General features: G+C 39.3%; 1 protein-coding gene across 1 annotated transcript in view; it reads left to right on the forward strand.

Moving 5' to 3' along the window:
* RYR2 (ryanodine receptor 2) overlaps positions 1-18,367 on the forward strand; it is a 764,447-nt gene that overhangs the window by 446,711 nt on the left and 299,369 nt on the right. The window contains exons 28-29 of the mRNA XM_055589046.1: positions 988-1,147; positions 4,719-4,866. Of these exons, the coding sequence (XP_055445021.1) occupies positions 988-1,147; positions 4,719-4,866 (308 nt within the window). The remainder of the gene's footprint in view (positions 1-987; positions 1,148-4,718; positions 4,867-18,367) is intronic.

The raw sequence follows: 18,367 nt of genomic DNA on the forward strand, positions 1-18,367 counted from the left end.
TTTCTTCTCTAGCTCAAAGTGTGGAAATAGCCTCTGGTAAGCATTCCCTAAAATCCAGGCCTTAATCATATTTTAGATGATTACATGCCTGGTATTTTCTAGTCTTTGTCTTATCTAGAGGCTTCCTAAAATTATGTAATTTGGAATGGCAATAGAAAAATAATGTATGAATGTGTTAGGATTCCCCTGTAGAATAATGGACAGCTTGTGTCTGAAAGGATACACAGATTTCTGAAATAAATATTACATGAATATAAGATATAAATGTTGAAACCTGAGGACTTAACAGAAAGAGAAATTCATTAAATACTTTAATTACTGATACTTTGATTTATGCTATACCAAAACATCAACTGTTTGGTATATTCTCAAATTTGAGAGAGAGGTATTGTTTCATTTCTGTTTTAGTGATGTAAAAATGAAAACATAAAGATCACGTGGCTTTTCCACCTGATGAGTTTTTAGTTTAAGTGAAAGGGGTCCACGCTTGCTGACCAGGCACATCACCACGGGTCACCACTGTGGGCTGTGCTGTGCTGTGCTTAGTCACTCAGTCATGTTCGACTCTTTGCAACCCCATGGACTGTAGCCCTCCAGGTTCCACTGTTCATGGGGATTCTCCAGGCAAGAATACTGGAGTGGGTTGCCATGCCCTCCTCCAGGGGATCATGCCAACACAGGGATCGAACCCAGGTCTCCCACATTGCAGGTGGATTCTTTACCATCTGAGCCACCAGGGAAGCCTAGGAATACTGGAGTGGGTAGCCTATCCCTTCTCCAGGGGATCTTCCCAACCCAGGAATTGAACCGGGGCCTCCTGCATTGCAGGTGGATTCTTTACCAGCTGAGCTACCAGGGAAGCCCACTGTGGTCTATGGAACAATAAAAATTAGAAACAATTGGAGTTAAAATATTAATACAGGAATTTCTCAACCTTGATTTTTTTTGGACAGGCCTATTTTCTATATCTTTGGCTTTGCTTTGTAGTTACCAACTGACAAGTGGATACAAGCCTGCCCCGATGGACCTGAGCTTTATTAAACTCACCCCATCTCAGGAGGCTATGGTGGACAAGTTGGCAGAAAATGCTCACAATGTGTGGGCTCGGGATCGAATTCGACAAGGCTGGACCTATGGGATCCAACAGGTATGTGGGACCTTAGCTCTACAGCACATGCTCTGAGATTGACTTAAGTGGGGACTAGTATAATCTGTAACAGAAGAGATTAAATAATGACTATATTGAAGCTCACATCATATAGATATCTTTAATGTACATATGCACTGAAGCACTTGTTTATTGCTGGACTCAAGAAGTTAGACCTCCTCAAGTCTGGTTTTTATCATGAGGCAGCCAGTGAATGTTTCCAGACCAATGATTTATAATGTGGTTTTGTGACATTTCTCTGAGATTGTATTTTAAGACAAGTCTGTAAAATACAAGAACATCAAGATAAATTAATAATAAGAGAAGTCCATAATTTCACATTTAACGCCCCTTGGGCCAGATGAATTTCATAATCCAGATTTTTCGAATGGTGGTAAAATGAGGTTGTTCCATAGTGCCCTCAGCAGAGCAGCGGACTGTGTATAAATTATTCTTTGTTCAGCAGCTAGACTGATGAAACCAAGAGTGATAAAAAAAAGACAATCAACAGCCTTACATCAATGCAGGTCATTTTTACCACCAACTGAGTTTTTATTAAGCTTAATTAAAAAAGATTCTTTTTCTAGATTTCAGAATCATGGACCTCTATTTTTAAAAGTTTTTTTAAATTTAATTTTTGGCTGCTCTGGGTCTTTGTCGCTGTGCCTGGGCTTTCTATAGTTATGGTAAGTGGGTGCTGTTCTCCAGTGGCAATGTGCAAGCTTCTCACTGCAGCGACTTCTCTTGTTGTGGACTACTGGCTCTAGAGGCACAAACTTCAGCAGTTGTGACATGCAGGCTTAGTTTTCTTGTGGCATGTGGGATCTTCCCAGACCAGGGATCAAACCCATGTTCCCTGCATTGGCATGCAGATTCTTAACCACCGGCCCACTAGGCAAGTCCATGGATCTCTATTAATGGTCACACTCATGAGAATAACCAACAGTCATTGGGTCTGTACGGGCACAGCAAAACAGAGAAAATTTTAGCCTTGTCTCTTAGTGACTGTGTGACCTGGGAGTGGCTACTTAAATTCTCTCTGTACCACTGTTTCCTCCTCACTAAATTATTGAATTTCAATATATAACATATATGAGAAAGGCTTAACAGCTAACAAATGGTACAGAAAACTGCTATTATTATTAAATGGCAGTCATTATGTCTAGAGTTTTATGCTGTTTTCTTACAATGATTCTATGAAGGATGAACAATTTTTATTCGCAATTCACTTATGTTACACAGGGAACTTGAAAGCAGTTTGTTCAGAGCTACCCAGGTGGCAGAACCAGGCTGGGAATCAAGCCTTTTGCCTCCAGAGCTCAAATTTTCCTCTTTCTTGTCACAGTGCTTCTTGGCAGCTCATGGTGGGCAGTACCTTTACTTAAAGCTTTTCAGGACTAAACTGGATTGTTAGTTAACAACAGGATAAAGACTAAATGTCGGATTGATATTTCCAAAATTCTTAGCCCACAAACTTTTGTCATTTCAAAGGCTAAGGAAAACTGCATAGCCTTGATATACTTCATAAAATAAGCTATTCTTGTATTGAGTTAAAGTTGTTGTAACTGAGGGGATTATCAATACTCAGCTGGCTTCAGCATTGTGTGTGTTTGTGTGTGAGAACCTGAGCCATATGCCACAGGGGGATTGGGGGGTCCTCACTCTTTTTTTGCCAAAGGAGTGCTCCCTTGCCTTGCAGACCACATGAGTCTGTGGGACAAACCAGGACCCCTCTGCTCTCCATCTCTTCCTTGTGCAGGTGGATCCTCCTTGTAAAAGCACAGAGTTCTGTCTGAGTTGGCCAAAGCTCTCTTTGGAACTGTGTCCACCCTTTCTCCCAGCTTCCACCACATTCCCCGCTGACAGAACACAGTTTTGCTGGGGTATCTGAATGAGCATTGTCTTTAATTTTTCATCACCCTCTATTTAAAATAATCTGGTTCAGCATGGGATTGTAAACTCCTTGAGAGCAGGCATTTGCTTGAATTTCTTCTGTGTCTCCAGCACACTAGATTTCAAGCACTCATGTGCATGGAAACCCCTGGAGCAGCTTCTTTGTATAATCAGATTACCAGAACACCATGTCCAGAAAGTGTGATTCATCAGAGGCCTGTTAATTTTTCTCTAGGAAAAGCTGGGGGGCAGCAACCATTTTGAAAGGGAGGGGTGCTGGGTAATGTGGCCTGAAGCTGTTTATGGTGCTTATTTCTTTGGGGGTGGCTTTGGAGTGGAATTCCCCAGTAAGCAACCCAGATGATTTGAACAGTGGTCCAAATGGTCAGGTAGTCAGTATAAGGTATTACTACAGATTTGCTAGAGAAGGGGAAGAAGAAATTGGGAAATAGTTTTCCTTGTTCCTCCCCAACCAGAACAAAATGCTGTCCACCAAATAGCTTATGTTTTGGAGAATGTTTGGGAATATATACAGCTTCCAAATTGTTCTTCATGCTAAGATAAATTGAGATTGAATATGCCTCCTGGTGGATGGCAATGGCACCCCACTCCAGTACTCTTGCCTGGAAAATCCCATGGATAGTGAAGCCTGGTGGGCTGCAGTCCATGGGGTTGCTAAGAGTCGGACACAACTGAGCGACTTCACTTTCACTTTTCACTTTTATGCATCGGAGAAGGAAATGGCAACCCACTCCAGTGTTCTTGCCTGGAGAATCCCAGGGATGGGGGAGCCTGGTGGGCTGCTGTCTCTGGGGTCGCACAGAGTTGGACACGACTGAAGCGACTTAGCAGCAGCAGCAGCATGCCTCCTGGAATATGGAAAGTTTGATAAAATCTGCAGCAGTGAATGAATGTAAATAAATAATTTCTTAAGTGTTAGAAAGACTCGCAGTCTTGGGTCATCTCCACTGCCTAGATTTTGTATTTACTCTTAAATTATGTATCCTTTTGTTAAGATGAAAAGATAGCCTGCCTTCTTGCTTGGTCACTGCCATTTTAATCATGCTTTAAACTTGGAGCCTCTTTTATAAAAGACAAATTGTGAGGTTTGTAGTTCTTTTAATACTCCCACTATTACCAGGTTTACCAGTTGATGGAGTCAGTTTATTATTTTTTTAAGCCATTTGAGGTCATGAGGTGGCCATCCACACACGGACTTTTCTCTGAGGAAGGGACAGCTGCCTTGTGTGGTACATTGACTCAAAAGTCAGAGAGATGATGGTTACTAATTAGGCTCTTTTTGTAACAAAGACCTGTCAGTCAACTTGGCAAGGAAATGGTAGGTTCTTTTAAGTTAGTCCATTGCCTTGTGATCTTGACACATGAATGATGGTTATTGAGATCATTAAAGTTGGCTTTTGTTATTGCTGTTATTTTTACATTTTCTTTTCATGGAGAGAGCCTAATTTACATTGATCAGTGACTCACTTGATAGATTCTTTGTACTGGGAGTATTTCACTAACTCCTACAACCTGGAAAGACAAAGGGAAGGTAGAAGGCACAATATCTACCTTCAGACACTTTATATTTTGATGTATTTGGTGGCTGTGTCATTTCCAAATGCTGTTGGTTGTCCTTTGATGGTCACATACCTTATTTTTTTTTTCCTTCCTGTAGGATGTAAAGAACAGAAGAAACCCTCGGCTTGTTCCCTATGCCCTTCTAGATGACCGAACTAAGAAATCCAATAAGGATAGCCTCCGTGAGGCTGTACGCACACTGCTGGGATATGGCTACAACCTGGAGGCGCCTGATCAAGATCATGGTATTTCCATTTCACTTTCTTCTCCTCTCATTGCAAAATCACATTGTAAATTCTTTAAAGCCAAATGCATGAATAAAAGGGAGTGCGAGATAAGAGTCCTTTATTTGAAGTATGTGACTCAGGCCAGGAGTTTAGGGAACTTTTGTCCTGAAGGACACTTAAAGGACTAGATCATCTCTCAGCAGAGTGACTCAGGACCTCAGTGATTCTGCAAAGGGGAAGAAACGAGGCTACCTTCTCGAAGAGTCTGAGGACACAGTTCATTCTGTGATTCTGATATTGCCCCTCAATCCCACTCACCTCACCAGCCCTCTTTCAGAAGAGCTGGTTGTAGTTGTTGATGGGAGAACAGTAAGTCCTCTGCATATGAATCCTCAAGTTGCAAACTTTCAAAGTTGCAGATGTGGGTTCACATGTCCAGTCATGTCAGGCATGAGTGACGCTGCAGCTTGCCCTCTGTCTCCTATCACTGACGATCCTTCAGCTCCAGCATTTCTACCTCCTCACCCTCCTCCAGCAGTAACTCTTCTTGCCTGTTCACTTGATGCCAACCCCTGTATCCAGCTGTTGTACCGCACTACTGTACTTTCCAAAGTTCTGTAACGTAAGGGTGACAATCTTTTATTTTTTGTGTTTATTTTTATGTATTATTCATGTGAAAAGTATTCTAAACCTATTACAATACTATATAGCTGACTGTGTTACTTAAGTGCCTAGGCTAATTTTGTGGAACTGACGAACACATTAAACTTGCCAACGTGTTCTCGGAATGGAACTCATTCATATGTGGGGAACTTACTGTAAATCTAGCATGATGAGCTAGTGTTTTCTGAATCTTCATTATTTAGACTCTCACATATAGGCCATAGTAATTAATTAGTGCAATATTTTGCTTTAAGGAAAAAACTCTAGAACAGACACTGAATAAATGTGTTGAATACATGGATTTTTAAAGGGTTTATGAAGAACACATTTCCTTTGAATAATACCTTTTAAGAATATGGCTTAAGATAGTCAACCCCGTATTCAGTTGCTCGTGTGGTTTGAGTTGTGTTAACATCCATAGTTTAAAATTGCCAAAAATGACATGAGTTGTGTGTTTCATTGCACTGCCTATATTTCTTGGTAGAAAACTCTTAAGATCTATGCCGAATATTCTCTAATGACTAATATTTTTAGTGTAGTATCTCTGCATAGAAATTCAACCTTAAATAGTAATGATTGTTAATATTTATAAACTGTTACTATGTGTAACAAGTGAATATTTATATATAGTCATCGTGTGTCGTCGTTGTTCAGTGGCCCAGGCATGTCCGACCCTGACTGCATGGACTGCATCGCATCAGGCCTCCCTGTCACTCATCATCTCCCATTGTTTGTCCAAATTCGATGGTGATGCCATCCGGCCATCTCATCCTCTGATGCCTCTTCTCCTTCTGCCCTCAATCTTTCCCAGCATCAGGGACTTTCCCAATGAGTTGGCTGTTTGCATCAGGTGACCAAAATACTGGAGCATCAGCTTCAGCATCAGTCCTTCCAATGAGTATTCAGGGTTGATTTCCCTTACAGTTGACTGGTTTGATCTCCTTGCTGTCCAACGGATTCTCAGGAGTCTTTTCCAGCACCAAAGTTTGAAGGCGTCGATTCTTTGGCGCTCTGCCTTTTTTATACTCCAGCTCTCAGAACTGCACGTGAACCCTGGGAAGTCCTTAGCCTTGATTCTATGGACTTTTGTTGGCAGAGTAATGTCTCTGCTTTTCAACACACTGTCTAGGTTTCTCATAGCTTTCCTGTCGAGAAGCAATCGTGTTCTGATTTCATGGCTGCAGTCCCATCTGCAGTGGTTTTAGAGCCCAAGAAGAGGAAATCTGTCACTACTTCCACCTTTCCCCCTTTCCCCTCTATTTGCCATGAAGTAATGGGTCTGGATACCATCTTCTTGGTTTTCTTAATATTTAGTTTTAAGCCATCTCTTTTACTCTCCTTCTTCACCCTCATCTAGAGGCTCTTTAGTTCCTCTTCTCTTTCTACCATTAAAGTGGTATCATCAGCATATCTGAGGTTGTTGATATTTCTCCTAGCAATCTTGATTCCAGCTTGTTATTCATCCGGCTTGGTATTTCTCATGATGTACTCTGCATATAAGTTAAATAAGCAGGGTGATGATATACAGCCTTGGTGTACTTCTTTTGCAATTTGGAACCAATCTATTGTTCTATGTCCAGTTCTAACTGTTACTTCTTGTCTCATATACAGGCTTCTTAGGAGACAGGTAAGGTGGTCTGGTATTCCCATTCTTTTAAGAATGTTCCACAGTTTGTTGTGATCCACACAAAGGCTTTAGTGTAGTTAATGCAGCAGAAGTAGATTTTTTTTTGGAATTCCCCTGGTTATCTTATGGTTCAGCGGATGTTGGCCATTTGATCTCTGGTTCCTCTGCATTTTCTCAATCCAGCTTGTACATCTGGAAGTTCTCAGTTCATGAGCTTCTGAAACCTAGCCTGAAGGATTTTGAGCATGACTTTGCTAGCATGTGAAATAAGTTCAATTGTGTGGTAGTTTGAACATTCTTTGTCATTGCCTTTCTTTGCGATTGGAATGAAAACTGACCTTTTCCAGTCCCGTGGCCACTGATGAGTTTTCCAAATTTGCTGGTGTATTGAATGCAGCACTTTAACATTATTGTCCTTTAGGATTTGAAATAGCTCAGCTGGAATTCCATCCTCCACTAGCTTTATTTGTAGTAATGCTTCTCTTAAGGCCCACTTGACTTCACACTCCAGGATGTCTGGCTCTAGGTGAGTGACCACATCATTGTCGTTATCTAGATCATTAAGACTTTTTTTTTTTTTTTTTTACAGTTCTTCTGTGTATTCTTGCTACCTCTTCTTAATTTCTTCTGCTTCTGTTAGGTCCTTGCTGTTTCTGCCCTTTATTGTGCCCATCTTTGCATGAAATGTTCCCTTGGTATCTCCAGTTTTCTTGAAGAGATCTCTAGTCTTTCCCATTGTATTGTTTTTTCTCTATTTCTTTGCATTGTTCATTTAAGAAGGCTTTCTTTTTTTTTTTAAATATTTATTTATTTATCTGCACCAGCTCTAGTTGCAGCATGCTAACAAACTCAGGCCCCCTGAATTGGGAGCATGGAGTATTAGCCACTGGACCACCAGGCAGTTCCCCATTTCTCATGCGTTTTCATGCAGCCGGTAACTCTGAGCGATGAGGTAATGACTCCCTGTGTACAAAGAGAATGCTTGCTTACTGCTTGCCTTAAAGGGATGAGATCCTTAAGCTCAGAGTTCCTCGTCTGTGGTGCAACAGCCTCTCCTTGCTATTCTCTGGAGCTCTACATTCAGCTGGTTCTATCTTTCCCTTTTTCCTCTGCCTTTTTCTTCTCTTCTCTTCTCAACTATTTGTAAGGCTTCCTCAGACAACCACTTTGCCTTATTGCATTTCTTTTTCTTGGGGATGGTTTTGGTCACCGTCTCCTGTACAGTGTTACAAACTTCCATCCATAGTTCTTCAGGCACTCCATAACCCCTTGAATCTATTCATCACCTCCACTGTATAATCATAAGCGATTTGATTTAGGTCGTACCTGAATGGCCTAGTGCTCTCCCCTACTTTCTTCAGTTTAAGCCTGAATTTTGCAATAAACAGCTGATAATCTGAGCCAGTCAGCTCCAGGATAGAGCTGTTTTGGCTGACTATAAACAGAACTTCTCCATGTTCAGTTGCAAAGAATGTAGTTAATCTGATCAGTATTGACTATCTGGTGATGTCCATGTATGGAGTTATCTCTTTTGTTGTTGGAAGAAGATATTTGCTATGATCAGCATGTTCTCTTGGCACAAAGATAAATTATTGTCATTTTTTGGCTACACTTTCAGACATTTATGTATATTCCCAGTAGATTCAAGGGATTCTATTCAAGGGAATCCCAATCTATTCCCAATAATCAATTCAAGATTACATTTATGTATTTATGTATATTCCCAATAGATTCAAGGGACTCTATTTAAGGGGATCCCAATCTATTCCCAATAATCAATTCAAGATTACAGAGTGCCTGAAGAACTATGGATGGAAGTTTGTAACACTGTACAGGAGGTGGTGACCTCCTCAAGAAAAAGAAATGCAATAAGGCAAAGTGGTTGCCTGAGGAAGACTTACAAATACCCACTCATGAATTATTATGAGTAAACCCTCATAATTGCAAGTGTCTTTGTCTTACATCTTTTTGGTGACTGTGGTATCCTATGGAGAACTTCAATCATTAGTAATAGTGTTAAGAGCTCCTACTTTCAAAAATCTACAAACCTTTTTTGTAACTACCTATTAAACTCACTCTTTAATGAACAGTTGGATATATCGAGCACACAAATATTCATTAAGAATGCCTCTGATAGTATACCATTTTCCAGTATTTTGCATGCTTTAAAAATATTTGATTCAACTACTCTATTAGGTATATACCTAATATGCATACAACAAATATCTAGCAATATCTCTGCCTTTTTCTTCTCTTCTTTTCTCAACTATTTGTAAGGCTTCCTGGATGCTGGATGTTATTCTGATGACATACATATTTACATACATATTATTTACAAGTGTAATATAATTTTGCTTAACACATCAGTGAAGCAATATATTAGTATGTCATGCTTCCCTACTTTCTTGTGACTTATGTGAACTTCAAGAAGGAATAAAAGCAGCATCAGTTCAGTTCAGTTCAGTTCAGTCTCTCAGTTGTGTCTGACTCTGTGACCCCCTGGACTGCAGCACACCAGGCTTCCCTGTCCATCACCAACTCCCAGAACTTGCTCAATCTCTTGTCCATCAAATCAGTGATGCCATCTTTGGGTTTCATATTACTTTCATATTTCAGATCATCCTCATTTCCATTTGATTTTAATATGTAGTTATTGAACATCTACTGTGCTTAAATTCAACAATGAATGAAAAAGTTTTGCCCACAGGTAGATTTCATCATAGGCAGGGAAGATAGATTAAATTTTTCACACTTTTGTGTGATGTAAGCATTAATCCCCAAGTATCCCAGCAGTGGTTTAACTGAGCTGTCAGAGAAATCTTAAAGAGATGTATTAGTTATCTACTGCTGTGTAACAAATCCCTCCCTAAAATTTAATGGCTTAAACCAACAAACATTTGTTGATCTCAAAGTTTCTATCTTTTAGGGATTTGTGAATGGATTCATTGGGCTTCCCAGATGATGCTAGTGGTAAAGAACTCGCCCGGCAATGCAGGAGACATAAGAGACGTGGGTTTGATACCTGGGTCAGGAAGATCCTCTGGAGGTGGGCATGGCAACCCACTCCAGTATTCTTGCCTGGAGAATACCATGGATAGGATCCTAGTGGGCTATAGTCCATAGGGTCAAAAGAGTCAGATATGACTGAAGCCCCTTAGTCCAGACACACAAGTGGATTAGTCAGGTGGTTCTGGATCATGGCCTTTCTTGAGGTTTGTGTCAAGTCCACCAGGGCTGCAGTCATCTGAAGACTTCAGTGGGGCTTGGGGATTTGCTGTTAAGACAGTTCAATTGCATAATTGTTGGTTAAAGGACTCAGATTTTCTCTGTATATTGGCAAGAGATCTAAGTTCCTTGTCATGAAGACCTCCTCACAGAGATACTTCAGTGCCTTCATGTAGCAGCTGGCTTCCCCCCAGAGTGAGTAATCTAAGAGATAATGCAAGAAAGACGCCTCAATGCATACTGCAATGACTTCTACCATATTCTGTTTGTTGGAAGTGAGTCATTAAATGCATCTCACACTTAAGCCCACAGTTTTTGAAGAGAAATGTGACAAAATATTTGGAGATGTGTTCCAAAACCATCTACTTAGAAGAATCAGTAGGAATCAGTCAGGTTCATTTGTTCAGACAGAGGGAATAGTGTGTGAAGGCTTGGCAGTCAAGGAAAGACTGCACCTGGGAATTTTCAGCAGGCTTTGCATGGCTGAATGTCAAGTGGAGTTTGAGAAGTAGAAGGAGATGAAGGAGAGAAGGCAGAAACTGAAACAGAAGGTTTTTCTGCTGAAACAATCACTCCATTTCTCTTTGGAGAATGGGCTGGATATGAACAAACTGAAAGGTGGGGACAGTAGTTTGGTGTTGATGAGGAGTGTTTTGACACTTCTGAACTTGTTTTGGCCTGAACTTAACCAGTACGGGGCATAGAAAGAACAGGACAGACTCGTTTGACATTTAGAAATAGAATCAGTAGAAAGATGAAGGAGGTGTCTGGAATGGTTTTGGAACAGTCAGAGATGGGAAACTGGGGAGACTCTGAGTTTGATTTTAAACATGTTGAATTTCAGTTTGAGTTGTGTTTGAGACAACTATACACAGCAACCAAGACTCAGTTTACACACACACACACACACACACACACACACGTGTGTGTGTGTGTAGCTGAGACCTTTGCTAGAGAGAAAGAGAGGATTACATTTTTCCTTTTTTTAAATAGGAGAAATTTAGACAATTTTAAGAAATGCTTTCTGGTTCTAAGAAAAAGAACCAGAGGAAAGGAGAGGTTGAAAATAAAGGAGAGGAACTTGATGAAGTATGATCTGAGGATGATTAGGGGTGGGGAAATGAAATTTACAACACAGGTAAAAGGTTTGGCCTTATATAAGGAGAATACATACACCACTAAGCTTGATGGGGGAGCAGTAAGTATTTAAAAAATGCAGTAAACTATGTTATGGAAAATCAAGAAGCTGGGGGAACTGTTACTGTTTAGTAAGAATTTTCTGTTGAAATATTAAGTGAGGTTAGTTGCTAAGAGGGAGAAGTGAAAGAGTGATGCTGTATGTTAGAAGCCTTGGAGAGAACAACAAAGATTTACTGAATGTAGAATTCTAGTTGACTTTCCCTTTGGCACTGTGTATATTCATCCCATTGCCTTCTGGCCTCCATGTTTCCAAATGAGACGTCAGCTGTTTCTCGTATGAAGGATCTTTGTATGGGGTGTGCTGCTGCTTTCTCGGTGCTTCCAAGATTCTCTCTGTCTTTCAGTAGTTTGACTATGATATGCATTGTGTGTTTCTTTGGGTTTATCTTACTTGGATTTTGTTGAGCTTCTTGTATCTGTAAATTAATTTTATTCACCAAATTTGAAAAATGTTTTGTCAGTATTTAAGTATTCTTTCTACCTCTTTCTCTCCTCTCCTGAGATTTTCATTATGTGTACATTGTTAGGCTTGCTGCATCTGGCAGGTCTGTAAGACTCTGCTTATTTTTTTTTCTTCTATTTTTTTTCCTGCTTTACATACTTAGTAATCTCAGTGGATCTTTATTCAGATTCATTGATTCTTTCTTCTTCCAGCTCAAACCTGTTGTTTAGCCCCTCTAGAGAATTTTTAATTTCAGTCATTATAATTTTAACTCCAGAATTTCTATTTTTAAAGTAATTTCAGTCTCTATTTATAATCTTTATTTGGTAAGACATTTTTCTCATACTTCCCTTTAGTTCTTTAGACAAGATTTCTTATAATTCTTTGAATATATTTGAAATAGCTAGTTTAACATTTTTGTCTAAAAGTCCAGTGTCTGGGGGATTCCTCAGTGACAGTTTCTATTGACTTTTCCCCTCCATATGTATAAAACATACTTTCTTATTTGCATGTCTCACTATTTTTGTTGAAAATTGAAAATTTTAAACAATAAAATGAGGTAGCTCTGGATTCTCCCTTCCTGCAGGATTTGTTATTATGTTTGTTGTTAGAGTTGTTGTTACTTGTTTAATGAATGTTCTTAACTTGTTCTGTAGAGTTTATTCTGTTCATCATGTGTGGCCACTGAAATCTATGGAACATACATAAGAAAGATTCATTTTCCAATTAGAGGAATGATGTCTGAGTTCACTGTTACAGAGATCAAAATACTAAATAGGGATTGGTGGTAGAAAAAGCATTCTTGCCTGAGGGGAAGTGTATCTGATGTAATTGAATACAGAAAGAGATGAGGGAAAATTGATTGTCAAGTTAGGCTAAGATACAGAGTGTAAGTGGGGAGAGAACAGCAATAGTTGGAAATAGAAGGATTAGGCTAAAATACGGAATATTTTGAAAATCCCAGCTAAGATATATGGTAAATTTGTATGAGAAATTCTAGCCTCAGAAAGTTTTAAAGCAAAAGTTTGATTTGTGGTTAGAGTGTTCCATAGCAGTACAACTATGGCAGCAGTAGAAAGGAACAGATTGGAGGGGGAGAGTGCTTGGATAGAGAGACCAGTTGCGAGGCTTTTGGAAAATTGTGGTCTCCAGAACAAGGATGGTGAAAAATGGAAATGAAAAGAAAGATGTGAGATGGTTTAAGATAGATGTGAGATGGTTTATGGAATGAAGCAAAATGTCTGGTGATCACTAAGATAAGATTTAAAACTTTCGTTTGTAATTGGCTATACTGTTTTGCTGACATCAGAAAAATTAACAGCATACATTTTTTTTTTTTAACTTTAAACTTGATTGGGTTATAGCCAGTTAACAATGTTATGGTAGTTTCTGATGAACAGCAAAGGGACTCAACCATACATTTTCATGTATCCATTCTTCAAACTCCCCTTCCATCCAGGCTGCCACATAACATTGAGTAGAGTTTCACGTGCTGTACAGTAGGTCCTTGTTGGTTATCCATTTTGAATATAGAGTGTGTACCTTGCCTTAGGGCATGATATTTTTGTTAAAATTGAATCTGCTGTTGTTCAGTCGCCCAGCCATGTTCAAATCTTTGCGACCCCAGGGACTGCAGCACACCAGGCCTCCCTGTCCCTCACCATCTCCCAAAGTGTGCCCAAGTTTATTATGTCCATCGCATCGGTGATGCCGTCCACCCATCTCATTCTCTGACACCCTCTTCTTCTGCCCTCAATCTTTCTCAGCACCAGGGACTTGTTCAATGCGTTGGCTGTTCACATCAGATGACCAGAATCCTGGACCTTATGTAATTCATCAGGGTTATAATTTATTTTGTTAGTCAGCAGAATGCTGATTTATGTGTTCCAGGATGAATATGAACTCAGTGTTGAAATTGTGCTATCTTTGGAGAATTGTCCTAAATAATATATTAAGATATTTGGAAAAGTCATTTATGCTTATTCATTGCAAGGCTTTATCAAGATTTGAATTGCTTACTTAGAGACTATACCAGGAAGTTAAAAGAATGACTGATTAATATCAATGATTTTTAAAAATTAGTTAGTAGATATACCTAAAGGATTCTAGATAAGTGTAAAATTTTCAAGAGACTAGCCTGCCTTCCAGTTTATTATAAATAATGTATACTTTTAATCTATAGTTAGATCTTGACTGCCCTCTAGTGGTAAGTGTCTCTTAGTGTATGGTTTAGATGCTGCTGCTGCTGCTGCTAAATCGCTTCAGTCGAGTCTGACTCTGTGCGACCCCAGAGACAGCAGTCCACCAGGCTCCCCCGTCCCTGGGATTCTCCAGGCAAGAACACTGGAGTGGCTTGCCATTTCCTTCTCCAATGCATGAAAGTGAAAAGTGAAAGTGAAGTCGCTCAGTCGTGTCCGACTCTTAGCAATCCCATGGACTGAAGCCTACCAGGCTCCTCCTTCCATGGGATTTTCCAGGCAAGAGTACTGGAGTGGGGTGCCATTGTGAGTAGCTATTTTAGGTCCTATTTGAATGGTCATTGGTGTTTGCCTTCTCGGTGGTAGGATCTCTGGGGTACAAGGAACACAGTGTATTATCAGACCTTGCCCTTAATCTTAAAGTGGTTTTTAAAGGCCTAAATCCTGAATTTTTTCTTTGAGTAGCCTTGATAGAGTACGATGGGAATTTATCTGCTGTTCATTTTTAAAAATGTCAATTACTATTGCACTTATTATAACTGTATAAAAATCATTTATGTAACATACTTACATGAGCTAGAAATATATGAATATAGAGTGTTTAAATTCAAGCAAAGAATAACAATTGCATATTTGGAGCAAAGTTCTGTATTTTGACAGTGATGCTGCTGATTAGCCATTTGCCAGTGTTCCTGTGTCCAGGGCTCAAGAGAGTCTTTGTTCTTAGATTCAATTCAGCAGGTACTTATAGGGCCTACTTTTGTGTTCAGCTGCTTAATGTTTTAGGATATGCAACAGAAATTTGTTGCAGATTGCCTTGGTATTTTTTTTTTTTTAATGTCTGTGGATTCAGATTTCCACTTAGTGATTTTATCAAGAAACAGAATACTGATCTGTTTCTTCTTTAAACCATAATTTCAAGCTACTATATACTAATGTAAGAAAATTAGAATATAAACTGAGCCACGTGGACATTTGGAGGAAAATCCATGAAGCGTGCAAGTCCTTTGCATGATGATATCTATGAACACCATGTTCACTTCAAGTTCAGTTGAATGCCATCAATGAGTGTAAGAATAGTGCAGCAATTATGACCCAGAAATTCCACTCCTGGTATATGTAGCTGAAAGAATAAAAATACTAATTCAAAAAGATACAAGCATCCCAGTGTTCATAAGAGCATTATTTACAGTAGCCCAGATATGGAAGCAACTTAGGGGCTTCCCATGTGACTCAGCTGGTAAAGAATCTGCCTGCAGTGCGGAAGCAACTTAAGTGTCCCTGTTGACTCAGATGGTAAAGAATCTGCCTTCAATGCAGGAGACCCAGGTTCAGTCCCTGGGTTGGGAGGATCCCCTGGAGAAGGGATTGGCTACCCACTCCAGTATTCTTGGTAGAGAATTCCATGGACAGAAGGGCCTGGTGGGCTACAGTCTGTGGGAGCACAAAGAGTCTGACTCGGCTGAGCAACTAACATTAAGTGTCCATCAACACATGAATGGATAAAGAAGATATGGTATAGACATGCAATTGTATATTACTCATAAAAAGAAGAAAATTTTGTCATTTATAGCAACATGGATGCACTTGAAGGGCATTATACTAAGTGAAATAAGTCAGAAAGACATATATTGTGTGATATCACATATATGTGGATCACAATGAATTGTGGAAAATTCTTAAAGAGATGAGAGTAACAGACTACCTTACCTGTTTCCTGAGAAACCTGTCTGTGGGTCAAGAAGCAACAGTTAGAACTGGACATGGAACAACAGACTGGTTCCAAATTGGGGAAGGAGTACAACAAGGGTGTAAATTGTCACCCTACTTATTTAACTTCCATGCAGAGTATATCATGCAAAACGCCAGGCTGGATGAATCACAAGCTGGAATCAAGATTTCAAGGAGAAATATCAATAACCTCAGATATGCAGATGACACCACCTTTATGGCAGAAAGTGAAGAAGAACTAAAGAGCCTCTCGATGAGGGTGGAATAGTAGAGTGAAAAAACTGGCTTAAAACTCAGCATTCAAAAAACTAAGATAATGGCATCTGGTCCCATCACTTTATGGCAAATAGAAAAGTGGAAGCAATGACAGATTTTATTTTGTTGGGCTGCAGAATCTCTGTGGACAGTGACTACAGCCATGAAATTAAAAGACACTTGCTTCTTGGATGTCTTTGACAAACCTGGACAACATATTAAAAAGCAGAGATGTCACTTTGACAACAGAAGTTCAGAAAGTCAAAGCTATGATTTTTCCAGTAGTCATGTATGAATGTGAGAATTGGACCATAAAGAAAGATGAGTGCCAAAGAATGCCATCGATGCCAAACATCGATGATGTTTTTGAACTGTGTTGCTGGAAAAGACTCTTGAGTGTCCCTTGAACTGCAAGGAGATCCAACCAGTCCATCCTAAAGGAAATCAGCCCTAAATGTTCATTGGAAGGACTGTTGCTAAAGCTGAAGTTCCAATACTTTGGCCACCTGATGCAAACAGTCGGGTCATTGGAAAAGACTCTGATGCTGGGAGGGATTGAAGGCAAAAGGACAAAGGGGCAGCAGAGGATGAGATGCTTAGATGGCATCACAAATTCAATAGACATGATTCTGAGCAAACTCCAGAGATACGGAGGACAGAGGAGCCCGACATACTACACATAGTCCATGGGGTCACAGAGAGTCGAACATAATTTAGCAACTGAACAAGAACAGATGTCTGGAATCTGAAAAAATAAAACAAAGTAGTGAATATATTAAAAAAAAAAGAAATACTCACAGAAGTAGAGAGCAAAGTAGTAGTTACTAGTGGAGAGAGAGAAGGTGGGAGGAGCAAGGTGTAGGGGTAGGTGATTAAGAGGTACAAACTACATGTATCAAATAAGGTACAAGGATATATTGTACAACACAGGGATTAGAGCCCAATTTTTATAATTATAAGTGGAGTATAACCTTTAAAATTGTGAATCACTGTTGTACATATATACAGTGTTGTACATCAACTATACTTCAATAAGAAAAAGAATATTACAGCATCTTGAGGTCAAGGAGAAAAATGCCAGGATGAACAAATTCTTCATCATTGCCTCTTACTGACCCAGATTTTCTTTATAGTCCCCCTATTTTTATTACCTGTATTAGTAGAGAAGATTAATGATGAATCTTAATATTAAAAGAAATTTGTAGTAGGATTTTAAGGAAATTATGTAGTGGTTGGTTATATTTCTGTATCAGATTTCCCAGTGTATTTGGACTTAAACTAATATTAAAATATATTTGGCTCTTTGAGCACACTTTGCATTTTGTGGAGTCCGATATCCTGGAAACTTAAAATAGGAAAAAGGACCCATGAATTCTTCAGTAATTTAGATTTCTAAAAAATGGAATATTCCATACTTAGGAAATTGGGAATTTAATCTGTTAGTCCACATGAGAATGTAATAAGTATGATTGTATTTACAAATGTCAGCATCACTAAAAATAAGGATAAATACGTGAGGGAATTTTATTTTCCTGACACGTAATCTCCCAAGGTTCGTGTAGCTCCTTGATCATATTCTGTACCTCCATCATGCATTTCAGGAAGATTACAAGCATGACTTAAAGAAACAATGGATCAGTGTTCTGTTTTGGGGGAGACACTTACTGGAAATGTGTCGTTTCCTTTTTTTTTTTTTTTAGTACTATGACATTTAGAATTATCTTCTTAATAGTAAATTTTCTTGTCCTTGAAAAGTAGTTTATTATTCAATCTTTCAAAAATAATTCAGTTTCTAAATAATAGATGTGAGAAATTTTTACCCTTCACCGAGAAGGTAATGGTGAAGGTTTTTCTCATTCAAGTCCCTTTCCACTCCTAACTTGAATGTATCAAAAGCAAGCCTTTTCTTTTCAGAGAAGGTTGTACATGCTGTCTGCTGTATAGAGTAGTATAAATGCCTCATTTTTAAACTCAAAGCTATGGTTTTTCCCGTAGTCATGTATGTATGTGAGAGTTGGACTATAAAGAAAGCTGAGTGCCGAAGAGTTGATGCTTTTGAACTGTGGTGTTGGAGAAGACTCTTGAGAGTCCCTTGACTTCAAGGAGATCCAACCAGTCCATTCTAAAGGAGAGCAGTCCTGGGTGTTCATTGGAAGGACTGATGTTGAAGCTGAAACT

Source organism: Bubalus kerabau, chromosome 1, assembly GCF_029407905.1.
Source record: "Bubalus kerabau isolate K-KA32 ecotype Philippines breed swamp buffalo chromosome 1, PCC_UOA_SB_1v2, whole genome shotgun sequence".
Lineage (NCBI taxonomy): Eukaryota > Metazoa > Chordata > Mammalia > Artiodactyla > Bovidae > Bubalus > Bubalus kerabau.